General features: G+C 48.3%; 1 gene segment (V, D, J or C); it reads right to left on the bottom strand.

The window, feature by feature from the left end:
• Window positions 1-878: 878 nt before the first annotated feature.
• Window positions 879-14247, bottom strand: LOC142251537 (immunoglobulin kappa variable 4-1-like). The segment is given in 2 exon segments: window positions 879-1204; window positions 14238-14247. Coding segments are annotated over 2 exon segments (336 nt in total).
• Window positions 14248-15212: the final 965 nt, after the last annotated feature.

Raw genomic sequence — 15212 nt, 5'->3', positions numbered from 1 at the left:
GTCTCCAAACACCGGTGGTGGCCCATCACTTTCTTGGGATTGACATGAGCCCACGACGGCAGAGACCAGCACCTGGGTGTAGCTTTAAATCAGAGAGTAAAGGAACCTGGAACCACAGTTGCTGACTCAGACTCTGAATATCGACACCGTCACCTCGCACTCCGGCGCTTCCAAGGGACTGCCAACACCCGTCATCTCACCCGGGATAAGGGGAGCGACACCATCCCGGCTGCCATAACACCTGCCCAGCGAGGAATTCTGCAGCGGCGGCTACTCTCTGGCTGCATACCACAGGTAGCGTCATGACAGACTTTCCCCAATCACCCCGCTTTCCCTTCATTTACTGCATGCCTCAGAGCAACGGAACCGGGCAAGGCCACCTGTGATATCGCTTGACACGACCCTCAACGGCCCGGCAATGAGTAGGTTAACCACCACCTGCTTCATGGGGCGCTGCACATATAAGTTGGATAACAAGGCTGATGATGGAATCATCAATGCTAACCATGTTCATGAGTACTCATAGCAGCACAACACAGCACACATGTCCCACATGGAGGCCTACTCGTTGGTCATGAAATGGTTGTTCCACAGAGCAACTCACCCATGTGAGCTGCATTTGTAAGTCCATTATCACCAAAACACTATCACTATCATAAAACAAGATGAATTAAAGCCGACAGTGCAGTTTATTGTAGTATAATATCTCATGTTCCGCCTCATTGCTTTGGTTTTTGCAATAGTTGGGACAACTTGAAACTTTTACTTTCTTCTCTTTTTTTCATCTGCACCGAAGACGATCTGTATCTGTATCTCTTGTAGCATCGGCTCTGACACTCTGACTCTGAATGAGGAAGGGGTTTTTGTACGGCTCTGTATCACTGTGTGATGGGGTAAAAGCCATACTGCATACAGTAATATTTTGCTGCATCGTCCTCTGTGATTCCTTTAATTGTCAGGGTGAAATCAGTCGTGGATCCGGATCCATTGAATCGTTCTGGGATTCCTGTTGGTCGCTCACTCACTTTATACAGAATTCTTTTTGGAGGTTGTCCTGGTTTCTGCTGCAGCCAGGCTAATGCATCGTGCTTCCATACTGTATGAAATACACTTTTACTGGCCGTACATGAGACGGTGACTGTATCTCCGGGGGACACAGAGATATAATCCGGAGTCTGAGTCATCACAGCCTGCCCATGAGATCCTGGTAAAAAAAAATCATAAAGTTTAGTCTCATACGTTGAACACCATATACTATATATACATGCTCTATATGTTATACACTATACAAATGGTCTATAGATTATATAGTGTATACACTACCGCATATACTATATACACACAGTCTAAATTTAACAAATATCTAATACATTGTATAAAATATACTGCTCCTAACAAATATATAAAAACCCAGTAACAATTTATTTCAGTAATTGCCATTACTACTATGGCGCTGATTGAGCCAATTCTGATTAAGGGATAAATAGCCCAGCACCTGGGACATAAAGACACAGGACTAGTGATGAGCGAGTACTAAAAAGCTCGGGTGCTCGAAGCTCGGGCCGAGCCTCCCAAGATACTCGTGTACTCGGCCCGAGCAACGAGCCCAATGTTATCCTATGGGAGACCCGAGTATTTTTGTGAAATGACCCCCCGGCAGCATGGAGAAACCCTAAAAATGTCACAAAAGTCTCAGAAGAGTGCTCAAATGACATGGCAACAGCATGGGGAAGACCCCTTGAAGCATTTATCACTGAAAAGTCACAGCTGTGAACAATTTTTTCCGCGTTTTACGCCATTTTTACGGACTCACCAGAAAACCTTCCAAAATGACCCCAAAATGATTTTTCATGGCGGAAATGTTAAGGGCACATACCCAATAGTGAGATAGAGCTGGTGTATGTTACTTTTTGAGATTAATACATGAAAGATTTTACGTGAAAACATTGTGTGGCACTCCGATGTCCCTGAGAAGAGACGTACATGAAGGCCTCTTGAGTCTAATGTGCCCATTTTGAGGAAGTGAGTCTTTGTAGTATTTTCCTTTGCCAGGGCAGTCCAAAATTGTGAGGTTCACCAATGCCCCTGCATACAGACGTGCATGATGGCCTGTAAACCTGAAGTGCCCATTGTAAGGAAGTGGGTCTATTGTAGTATAGCCCTTAGGCAGGGCAGCCAAAAATTGGGAGGCTCCACATTGTCCCTGGATAGAGACGTGCATGATGGCCTGTAAACCTGAAGTGCCCATTGGAAGGAAGTGGGTCTATTGTAGTATAGCCCTTAGGCAGGGCAGCCAAAAATTGGGAGGCTCCACGTTGTCCCTGGATAGAGACGTGCATGAGGGCCTGTAAACCTGAAGTGCCCATTGGAAGGAAGTGGGTCTATTGTAGTATAGCCCTTAGGCAGGGCAGCCAAAAATTGGGAGGCTCCACGTTGTCCCTGGATAGAGACCTGTTAGGTTCTTAGTGCCTCCGTGCTTGCATTTAAAAACCGCACGTGTGTGCCTGTTGGTGGCAGCTTTCCGCTGCATTTGTGTGAGTTTTGCAAAAACTTGGATATAACGCACAAGTCTAGTGAATACACATCAGCAAAGCATTCCAAAATGCGCAAGGGCGTTGTCAACGAACAAGGAAGTGGACGTGATGGTGGTGCAGGCAGAGACCGAGGTTGTGTGCAAGCTCTAATTTCGCCACAACAAAGGGCCACATCTAGTCGCTCGCACGTCCTGTCCCAAATTCTTGGGGACCACAGCAGTACACCGCTCTTGAACCAAGACCAGTGTCAACAGGTTGTTAGTTGGATAGCGGATAATGCTTCCAGTCAGATTGGCACCACCACAAACACTCTGTCTTCCACACGGTCAAGTGTCAGTAGCCGTGATACTGCACCGCACATTTCAGAACCTGATCCTCCTTCCTACCACCAGGCCGAGTACACGTCCACGGACATTACTGATCCCACACTTGGACACTCGGAAGAGCTGTTCGTTCACGTTTCCATTCACAAATTCTGGCCTCTCGCCAGCTCCTGTTGAAGTGGGCCATGACGAAATTGTATGTACAGATGCCCAAATATTTGAGCAGCCACGTTCTCACGAAGTTGGCAACGTGTCTCAACAAGGGGTGGACGATGATGAGACACAATTGTCAGGAAGTCAGGAGGAGGAGCAGGGTGCGGAAGAGGAAGACGACGTGGTGGATGATCCAGTAACTGACCCAACCTGGCAGGAGGATATGCAGAGCGAGGACAGCAGTGCACAGGGGGAGGGAGGCGTAGCATCCCAACAGGCAGTAAGAAGCAGAGTGGTGGCCCCAGGCAGACGTCAGGCAACTGTTCCCCGGAACAACACGACACAAGGTGCCTGTACAAATGTTAGGTCTTCCCGAGTCTGGCTGTAATACTATTGTATGTATTGAGGATTTCGATTGCGTTAGGGCAATGACAACCAGAGACGAGTTCTTGGTGCAAGACGTTTATAATATACAACCAGCAAATATGTACATAAACGGAACAAAAACACAGTAGAACATAAATACAGGAAATACCTTCCAGGGACAGAGCGAAAGGGAATTCCCGGGACCGCGCACCGGACTCCCCCAGGGAGACCACCAAGAGCGAACCCCTATACAGGGACTGTCTGGCAATCACCCCAGAAGCCCTAAATGCGCAGCAGCCGGGACACAAAAGGGCAATAGGTAAGTCCAAAAATGTCCGTACGTGATGTGAGTCCAGAGTGGTATTAAACGGAAGGAACCGGGCAGAAGTGCCGACCAAAGACGGCAAACGGAGTCCGGGCACAGCTAGATGATACCAGATGAAGTCCAGAGTCGGTGTCGGTTGTTTTCCAAGAGGATCCGAATAACAATCAGGAACCAAAAGCAGCAGGGCAGGAGCACACAGGAAGCAGTATACTCAGGCACTGGACTAAGCTTTAGGGGCGGCTTTTAAACAGATGGACAGGAAGTAGGGCAACAGAACAGAAAACTCCATGTTAACAAAGGGCAAGCTCTTTCAAAAGAAAACTGGAAAACTCGAAACTCTGACACTGGCAGTTTTTTAAGTTGGCTCCAGATGATTCTAAAAAGGCCATTTGCAACACCTGCCATGCCAGCATCAGCAGGGGTACCAAAACTAGCAGCCTGACCACCACCAGCATGATCAGGCACATGTCAGCCAAGCACCCGACTTTGTGGGAAGTACAACAGAGTCGAGGAGCAGTGCTTGCTGATGTCACTGCTACGTCTTCGCTGGTTGTGCATGCGAGCCAATCCCCTGTCCTTGCTGCCTGCGAACAAGCCTCCTCCACTCCTGCACCTGCAGTTGCCTACGCAGAAAGAACACCATCATCAAGCACGTCCTTGTCCCAGCGCAGCGTTCAGTTATCCATTCAGCAAACCTTTGAACGCAGGCGCAAATACACTGCCAACACCCCACATGCCACAGTTCTAAATGCTAACATTTCGCGACTGCTTGCGCTGGAAATGTTGCCTTTTAGGCTGGTTGAGACAGAAGCATTCCGCGACATGATGGTGGCAGCTGTCCCACGTTACTCGGTCCACAGCCGCCACTATTTCTCCCGGTGTGCCGTCCCCGCATTGCATAACCACGTGTCACAAAACATCACACGTGCCCTGAACAACGCTGTTTCAGCCAAAGTCCACCTAACCACAGACACGTGGACAAGTGCATGTGGGCAAGGCCGCTACATCTCGTTGACGTCACACTGGGTTAATATTGTGCAAGCTGGGACCCAGTCTGAGCGAGGGACGGAACACGTCCTTCACACACCAAGTTTTGCAGGCCCTACCTCAGTCAGGGTTTCACACACACTCTACAGCTCCGGAATGTCATGCTCCTCAGCCTCCTCCTCCTCCTGCGCATCCTGATCCACTTTACCCTCCACACCAGTCCCAAGCTGGAAGTGTCGCGGGCGGAGGAGGGGACGGTGCGCTCTCCCACTGCTCGGGTCCGGCTGACGCTGCTCTACGGCTGCTGCTGCTCGTTGGCTCGAGCGATGGCCGGATCCCGGGGACTCGAGCGGCGCTACTCGCCCGTGAGTGAAAAGGGGTGGTTTGGGTTTTGGGGATATTGTCCGTGACGCCACCCACGGTTGTGGTGATTGTGTGGACACCACCGCTGCTCTGGACGGGGATCCCGGGAGCCTGTGACAGGGAGCAGCTTTGTTGTTATTTCTCCCCTCCGTGGGTAGGGGGGTTGGTTGTCCCGGGGCCTGGTGATGGGGTAGAGATGGATGACAGGCGGGTTGCGGGGCCTGATGAGGTGCAGGGTCGCAGGGGCAGCGCTGTGCCGCACGGCACGGAGGTACTCACTCAGCCCAATGATGATGACACAGTTCACGGTAAAACAAGTGGCTGGATGGACGGGTCACTCGGACGGCTGCGGTTGTTCCTCCCTGCAGGTTAGTGATGACTGTCTCTCCCTGCACCTAAGTTAAGTGTTGGTAGTGATGGTTTCCCAACGGTAACCTGCTCCCCGACCTGGATATGGGCCGGAGGAGCCCCTTTTGCCCACAGGCGCTGGCCCTGGGAGACGGTTGCCCTTAGCGGTGGCGGTGTCTCCCCTTCACGGTTGTACGGTTGCCTTCTATCTGGACTTGGCTGTTTGGAAACCCTGAGGTTCCCTTCACTAACGGATTTGACAAATTCACGGCGACACCAAGCCTTGCCGGGATCCGAAAGTCCTCTGCCAATGGTGCTGGCTTCTCTTTGTATACCGGCCCGGTACGGCCGGGTCACCACCCGTCCACGGTCCTTACGGCAGACTCCAATCGGCCTCCACTGCAGACGGTCACCACATCCTGCCAACCTTGCTGTCCTGTCCGGGCCACACACCCGGACCAACTTCAGGCTCTTTGCTGTCACTTTTCTCCTCTCTACTACTTTCCTCCTTCCACTTCCTTAGCTTAACTCTCACTGCCTGTGTTTTCCCTCCTCCTCGGTGGGTGGAGACCAACCGCCTGGCTCCACACCCTGGTGTGGACAACAGCCCCTGGGGAAGGCAACAAGGATTTTGTGTTTTGACTATGATATGCCTGCAGGGAGTGTGGGGTGTTTAAGTGTTGTGCTCTGTGGCCCCTGGCTTGTCCAGGGCGACACAGAAGCACTGCAGCACTGCCTCGGCGAAGCGGCAACAGGCAGTGCTGAAGCTAATCTGCATAGGTGACAAACCCCACAATGCAGAAGAGGTGTGGACAGCTCTGAAACAGCAGGCAGATCACTGGCTCACAACTCTGAACCTAAAGCCAGGAAATGTCGTGTGTGACAATGGCCGGAACCTGGTGGCGGCTTTGAGGCGAGGCCAGCTGACACATGTTCCATGCGTGGCCCATGTGCTCAACCTCGTGGTTCAGCGGTTTCTAAAGTCATACTCAGAGCTGTCTGATCTGCTGGTAAAAGTTCGCCGCCTGTCTGCACATTTTCGAAAGTCACCTACTGCTTCAGCCGGCCTTGCCGGCTTAAGACGCCGTTTGCATCTTCCGGCACACAGACTGGTGTGTGATGTCCCCACGCGTTGGAATTCAACTCTGCACAAGTTGGTCAGGATATGTGAGCAGAAGAGGGCAGTTGTTGAGTACCTGCATCACCTAAGCCGTCGGGAAATGGGTCAAACTCCACACATAACACCTGAGGAGTGGAGATGGATGTCCGACCTATGCACCATCCGCCAAAACTTTGAGGACTCCACCAAGATGGTGAGCGGCGATGACGACATTATTAGCGTCACCATACCGCTTCTCTGCCTTCTAAAATGGTCTCTGCTCAAAAAACAACCATGATGCATTGCAGGCGGAGCGCGATGAGTTTGAGCAAGAAACAGTAGTGGGTGTGGGTGATGATAACACACAGCCCAGCCTCGTCTCATCACAACGTGCAGTGGAGGACTATGACGAGGAGGAGGATGAAGACATGGAGCAACTCTCTGGCCAAATTGAGGATATGACATGCAGTCATATCCTCGGTTCAGCGTGGCTGGCCAGAGGACAGGGTAGATGATGAGGAGGAGGAGGAGGAGGACAGCATTTTCAGTCATCGTGTTGGTCAGGATACTGAAGTGATGGCTGTTAAGAGTCTGGCACACATGGCTGACTTTATGGTAAGCTGCCTGTCTCGTGACCCTCGCGTTAAGAACATCTTGGCCGACAATCATTACTGGTTGGTAACACTGTTAGACCCACGCTAAAAGGAGAACTTTATGTCTCTTATTCCCGAGGCGGAGAGGTCAGGCAAAATGCAGCAGTTCCAGAAGGCCATAGTCACGGAAGTAGGCAAAGCATTCCCCTCACAAAACGCTAGCGGCATAGGTCAGGAATCACTGGACAACCAAGGCGTACAGCCGAGAGGGGCACAAGTCCAATCCGCCAGAGGTAGGGGAACAGTCTTTAAGATGTGGGACAGTTTTCTCAGCCCCTCACATACCACAGTCCCTGAGGTGAGGGGTAGTGACACAAGAAATCCTAAGTTTGGCCAGATGCTCAAGGAGTACCTTGCAGATCAAACAACTGTACTCCGACATTCCTCTGTGCCTTACAATTAATGTGTATCCAAGCTGGACACGTGGCATGAATTGGCTCTCTACGCCTTGGAAGTCCTGGCCTGCCCTGCCGCTAGCGTTTTGTCAGAGCGTGTTTTTAGTGCCGCAGGTGGAATCATTACAGATAAACGCACCCGCCTGTCAACTGTAAATGCTGACAGGCTGACTCTGATCAAGATGAACAAGGGTTGGATTTGGCCAGACTTCACCACACACACCAACAGCAAATTACAGCGGAATTTAAAGTTTGTAACGGGAATTTGCCATGTACCTCCACTCACCCATGGTAACACACTTCTGGACTTTGGCTAATCGCTGGACTGCTCCTCCTTCTCCTCATGCGCCATCATGGTGACCGTTACAATAGTTAAGCCGTTGTTTCAGGTATACCCCCAGTGGTAAATTTTTTCGCCCATTCTTTCTGAATGGGCATTACAACGACAGGAGACCCGCTCCTTTGCAATGGGAACAATGTTTTGAGGCCCTCATGCACATCTCTATCCAGGGACAATGTGGAGCCTCCCAATTTTTGGCTGCCCTGCCTAAGGGCTATACTACAATAGACCCACTTCCTTACAATGGGCACTTCATGTTTACAGGCCATCATGCACGTCTCTATCCAGGGACAATATGGAGCCTGACGCTGCCACCGACTGCCACACACGTGCTGTTTTTAAATGCAAGCACGGACGCAATAAGAACCTAACTGGTTTTTAGGAGCGACAATTACTGAGAAGTCTGACACTATCAGACACTGCTGACTGACGTGTATTATACACTAGACTTGTGCGTTATATAATTGTTTGTGCAAAACGCGCACCTGTACCCTGCCACCGACTGACACACACGTGCTGTTTTTAAATGCAAGCACGGACGCAATAAGAACCTAACTGGTTTTTAGGAGCGACAATTACTGAGAAGTCTGACACTATCAGACACTGCTGACTGACGTGTATTATACACTAGACTTGTGCGTTATATAATTGTTTGTGCAAAACGCGCACCTGTACGCTGCCACCGACAGACACACACGTGCTGTTTTTAAATGCAAGCACGGACGCAATAAGAACCTAACTGGTTTTTAGGAGCGACAATTACTGAGAAGTCTGACACTATCAGACACTGCTGACTGACGTGTATTATACACTAGACTTGTGCGTTATATAATTGGTTGTGCAAAACGCGCACCTGTACGCTGCCACCGACAGACACACACGTGCTGTTTTTAAATGCAAGCACGGACGCAATAAGAACCTAACTGGTTTTTAGGAGCGACAATTACTGAGAAGTCTGACACTATCAGACACTGCTGACTGACGTGTATTATACACTAGACTTGTGCATTATATAATAGTTTGTGCAAAACGCGCACCTGTACGCTGCCACCGACAGACACACACGTGCTGTTTTTAAATGCAAGCACGGACACAATAAGAACCTAACTGGTTTTTAGGAGCGACAATTACTGAGAAGTCTGACACTATCAGACACTGCTGACTGACGTGTATTATACACTAGACTTGTGCGTTATATAATAGTTTGTGCAAAACGCGCACCTGTACGCTGCCACCGACAGACACACACGTGCTGTTTTTAAATGCAAGCACGGACGCAATAAGAACCTAACTGGTTTTTAGGAGCGACAATTACTGAGAAGTCTGACACTATCAGACACTGCTGACTGACGTGTATTATACACTAGACTTGTGCGTTATATAATTGTTTGTGCAAAACGCGCACCTGTACGCTGCCACCAACAGACACACACGTGCTGTTTTTAAATGCAAGCACGGACGCAATAAGAACCTAACTGGTTTTTAGGAGCGACAATTACTGAGAAGTCTGACACTATCTGGACTGTTTTACACTGTGTACACCAGCCCCAGATATGATGAAGGCTGGTATACGGTCACCACTAGGAATGGCTATATACCCTGCCTGCCTGCCTGCCTGCCTGTATACTGCTACAATAGTCCTGACAAGGACTCTTCTGGTCACTAGCCTGTATTCCGACCTGGCTATACCCTGCCTGTATATAGCAACAATAGTCCTGAGAAGGACTCTGCTACTGTACTCCGACCTGGCTATACCCTGCCTGCCTGTATACAACTAGAATAGTCCTGAGAAGGACTTTTGGTCACACTGTTTGCAGCCCTGCAACTGAAAAAGCTATAAAGGGCCGCAAAGCTTTCCCTGAATCAGCGACACTCTCCCTGCACTGACTGTCTGGATAGCTGTGAGCAGAGCACAGCGCGCCGGCCGGTATAAAGGCTCGGTCACGCTGTGCAGGCCGGCCAATCAGTGCAATTCCACAACTAACAGGGCTGTGGCATTGCAGTGGTCTGCCAGCCAATCCCTGCATGAGGGCTGGCTCTCAAAAGAGCGCCAACATGCAGAAATGAAGACCACGAGTACAGCACGAGTATCGCGAGATTACTCGGTCCCCGCCGAGCAGCCCGAGTACAGCGATACTCGTGCGAGTACCGAGTAGTTACAAGCATGCTCGCTCATCACTACACAGGACACAAAGCAGAAATGTGGGAGAAATCATCTTCTGAGCCATCACTGTCACAGATCATCGGGGTCACACTGAAGAGTTTATATAGAAGAAATAGAGAAAGACCTAAAAATAAATCCCATGTAAAACAGATGGAAATATCCAACGGCTTCTATAAGAGGAAGGAAACCGCCCTGTGTCTGCAGATTTTATAATATACTCAACAAAAATCTAACTCCCACAATTTTGTTTTCTCCCATTTTTCATGAGCTGAACACAAAGATCTAAGGGTAAATTCACACACTGCATTTTTTTGACACTGCGTTTTTGTGCGTTTTTTCCTGCAAAAAGCACACACAAACGCAGCATCCAAAAAAAGCATGCAAAAAATGCATGCGTTTTTGGCTGCGTTTTGCTGCATTTTGCTCACTGCGTTTTTATGCGTTTTTTATCAGTGAACAATGGCATTAAAAATTGTTGAAAAAAAAAAAAAAGGTCTGATGTCATTTTCTTCAATATGTTCTTCATTCTCCACTAGTGTTTGCAGGAGAGCAGACAGCTGCAGAACTACAAGGCTCAGCATGCTCCATCCAGGACTGTATGCTGGAGGGAGAGGCAGGGGGAGCAGAACTACAAGGCTCAGCATACTTCATCCACTAGTGTATGCAGGAGAGCAGACAGTAGCTGCAGAACTACAAGGCTCAGCATGCTCCATCCAGAACTGTATGCTGGAGGGAGAGGCAGGGGGAGCAGAACTACAAGGCTCAGCATACTTCATCCACTAGTGTATGCAGGAGAGTAGACAGTAGCTGCAGAACTACAAGGCTGAGCATGCTCCATCCAGGACTGTAAGCTGGAGGGAGAGGCAGGGGGAGCAGAACTACAAGGCTCAGCATCCTCCATCCAGGACTGTATGCAGGAGTTTTCTGCCCCCCAAAAAAATGACGTGGGCTTCACCATATTTTTGTATGCTAGCCAGGTACAGTAGGTAGGTATGGGCTGTCCCCAAGCCCCAGCTGCCTATTTGTACCAGGCTGGGAACCAAAAATATAGGGAAGCCCTTTTTTTTAACTATTTCATGAATTTCATGAAATATTTAAAAAAAAAAATGACGTGGGCTTCGCCCAATTTTTGAATCCAGCCAGGTACAACTAGGCAGCTGGGGATTGGAATCTGCAGTGCAGGGTGCCCAAGCTTTCTGGGCACCCCCGCTGAGAATTGCAGTCCGCTGCCACACCAGAAAATGGCGCTTTCATAGAAGCGCCATCTTCTGGCACTGTATCCAACTCTTCCAGCTGCCCTGATGCCAGGTGGCTTACTGGGTAATAATGGGGTTAGGGCTAGCTGTGTATTATCAGCTGGCCCTAAGCCTGAAATTCATGGTGTCACGCCAATATTAGACATGGCCACCATGAATTTCTAGTAAAGTTAAAAAAAAACACAACACACAGAAAAATATTTTTATTATAAATAAACCACAACACAATTAGTGACTCCATCTTTATTGAAATAAAGAACCCCCCCCCTCCACAGTAATCCTGGGTCAAAAGTCCCGCACCGTTCAATCCGGATCCAATATCATCTGATCGGTTTGCTCAGTTGGTCTTATATAATATTCTAATTTTCTGCGATAATGACTTTTGGGTTCTTATTGGCTGTAAGCCATAATCATCAACATTAACAGAAATAAACACGTGAAATACATTCCTCAGTGTGTAATGACTCTTTATACAATAATACATAATACACACGTGAAATAGATCACTTTGTGTGTAATGACTCTATAATAAATAATAAACACATGATATATATATATATATATATATATACAGTATATATATATATATATATATATATATATATATATATATATACAATATTTTTATATTTTTGTCACTGTTATTCGGATCAGCATCTTAGGTCATATTACACTTCATTTTATGGGTGCTTTGCTAAGTTATGCATTATTATTCATAACGTTTAGAAAAGAATTCAGATTTCAAGCTACCTCTGTTCTTGTTTCTACTGTGACTTCTACAATTTTATGGATTACTCCATATATCCTGAACAAATGTAATATTTATTATGAGTGCACCTCAAATTCATATACACATGTGTATGTAGTTCATTTTGTTGGTTTCATTTAAGATGCACCGCTCCTATAATTGTTCCAGTCCTGTTTGGCACACTGACTGCTCGGAGTTGTGTACATGCGTCTAATCGAATCGATTGTGCTTATCAGACACCGCATCTCTATCTGGGGCGGGCCGTGGGACGTCATTAGACTCCAATCATGTGACTAGGTCACGTGCAAGGAGCTCGCTTGCTCGCATCAGACACTGTGCCTTCCGGATAATGCGGCACTGAGTAGGTGTAGCCGCTTTCTGATTGGTGGCATGCGCCATCCATCTGCCCCGGTGTATTCGTCATGTGCCAGCTCATTGGCTGTCTAGCATATTTAATGTGGCAGCTGCTGATCTGGCACCACACCCCCTGACAAAGTCCACAAGCCAAAAAGCGCGTTGGGACTTGGCGCCAGCACCAGTAGGAGGCGATGCCACTAGGTATTATACACATCTGTATTCCTTTGTTTACCCTTGACACTGTCTATTTTATTATTATAAGGTGAATGGGTCATGCTTCATCTCCGCTCTATGTATTTGTTCCACTGGTGAGTGGATTAATTTACACTTGTGATCTATTTATCCAATATCCCATTGTTATATGAGATCTCATTACTAATATACTTTTTGTGCGGCTGCATATTTCACTTCTCCCCCTGCCATGCTGTGCTGCTTTTTTCTATCACTGTTTTGCACCTTGAATTGTAATCATTTCTAATAAACATTTCATATTTTATTTTTGCCTCTGTTTTGGTTTTCCTATTTGTGCACCTAATTGATTATATCACATATATCCCCTGGTGAAATTATATTTTGCTACTGATTGCCATGCCGAGGTGCACTATGCTACTGTGGCGCCCCTGAGGCTTCAGTCGCCAGAGAGGTACTGCACCTCAGCCAGCCGGTGGTTAGGGCCTAAACTTCTATAGTAGTTAGCCCCATCCCCAAAGTCAGCCTGGGGGTGCAGTCTAGTTAGTGGGAGCAGAACGTGGAAAGTAAGTAAGTTGTGAAGAGGGGAGTTGAGAGGAGGACGCGGAGGAGAGCGGTCCTAGAGTCGGCGGCTGAACCAGCTCGCCCCAGGAACAAGGAAAAGGAATCCTAGAGCCCACGAGAAGTGCGCCATACACCCGTGGCCTTGGTCTACATATAGCATAATGGAGTGGAGGGACTTGGCCACAAATAGGCACCGGTCCTTAGACTAGAAGAGAGGAACCAATGTATTCAGCTTGTAAACCAGAGGCCAGAGATACTGCAAGTACATAAGCCGAATCCACACACATCTCGTGGAAAGGTGACCACATAGGACCAAAGGGCCTTGGCCGACAGACTCCCCTTGTGAAAGATCCGCGGACACTGGCTCAAGGTTCTGTGTGTGTAGGCGCAGGACAGGCGAGAGAGGTCAGCGCAGGCAAACGGCCAGGAAAGGACACTGAAAGGTGTACCGGGTTGTGCCTCCCAACTATCCGGAATCGGCTGGAGCCCATCATAGCGGAATCCAACAATTCGTGGGTAGCATTTGACTCGTCGTGTTACTTGGAACAACAGTGAGTAAATATCTGTTGACTGCACCCCTGTGTTGCCCAGTTATTCGCCTGCACCCCGCCATTGCAGCCCGTCACCATAGACTACTACTCCCAATAGCCCTGGGGCTCAGCTCTACCTGTGGAGAGCTAGACCAACTCAGCTGCATTATCAATGACCCCCAGGAAAGCTGAATAGCTGTGGCGGCACCTATCTTGCCGCAAACCACAGGTAGCGTCATGAAACACTATTTTATTCCCCTGTAAATAACCCCCATTTAACGACCATCGCCGGGGTCACAGAATCAGGCTCTGCCACCGTGACATCCCTAAAGAGCAAGAAACCGCGGCCCGCTAACGAGTAACCCCCACGGCCCCGGTGGGCGCGTCACTACGATTTACATTTCATTTATTTAACCATTTATTTGGCGCATCTTTGGTCATTTTTAGTTGTATCACAAAGCATAACGCCACAGATGTTGCAAGTTTTGAGAGAGCGTGCAATTGGCATGCTGATGTCACAGCATGTTTTGCTTCTATACTTACCGAGTGTCATGGCCGCATCAAACATTGTTCAGACTGCAGAATCTGACACTCCACACTATACTTTCTCTGGTGCTTCTGAGTTGCACAGGCAGGCTCAGGCCTCGACCAGCTGTGTGCTGATTGGTGATTGGACTAGCAGGAGATAATTTCTGCTATCCTGCTGGTTACCTTTTTAGATCACATGTTGTGGGAGACCTATCACAGGTACTCCACACCTTTTTAAGATAGAGGAATCTGTCTTCCCATAACGACTATAGCTTTTTGCTAACCCTGTGCTGTTGTATACCTGTTGCTGGTGATTTACTGTGTGCTACTTGGTGTGCTGTGAATATCCTCTCATTGTCTGGGACCGACCACCTGGACAGCAGTTGCAACAATCGGTAAACTTAAGAACTTCTGCACAAACTGTCAGAAATTGAAGCTCATTTGCTGTTCATCGGAATCTCTACCTATTTGTCATCATAAATGACTTGAGTGGGCACACGCTCACATTCAGTGGCATCTGGCGAGATGTTCTCTTCATGGATGAATCACATTTTTTATTCTAGAGGGCAGATGGAAGACTGTCAAATAAAAGAACAACAAATACTGATAAATTTTCTGAGCCCCCTGGACCCTCCCAATACTGTAAAACTGCACATTTTGGAGTGGCCTTTTATTGTAGCCAGCCTAAGGCACACCTGTGCAGTAATCTCGCTGCCTAATCAGCATCCTGATATGTCACACCTGTGAGGTGGATAGATTGTATCGGCACAGGAGAATCGATCACTAACACAGAACTATTTGTGAATAAAATTTGAGGGGAAAATACCTTTTCTGTCCATAGAAAAACTCTTAGATCTTTGAGTTCAGCTCATGAAAAATGGGAGGAAAAATAAGTGTTGTGTTTATATTTTTGTACAGTGTAGATAAGGGGTCTCCCACCCCCCCTTCCTCCGCCAGCCGCATGCGGCCCCTCAGGTTGCTTCGTGTGGC

Source organism: Anomaloglossus baeobatrachus, chromosome 1, assembly GCF_048569485.1.
Source record: "Anomaloglossus baeobatrachus isolate aAnoBae1 chromosome 1, aAnoBae1.hap1, whole genome shotgun sequence".
NCBI classification, from domain to species: domain Eukaryota; kingdom Metazoa; phylum Chordata; class Amphibia; order Anura; family Aromobatidae; genus Anomaloglossus; species Anomaloglossus baeobatrachus.
Note: the sequence above shows the minus strand (reverse complement) of the source record. Positions and strands in the feature narration are given on the sequence as shown.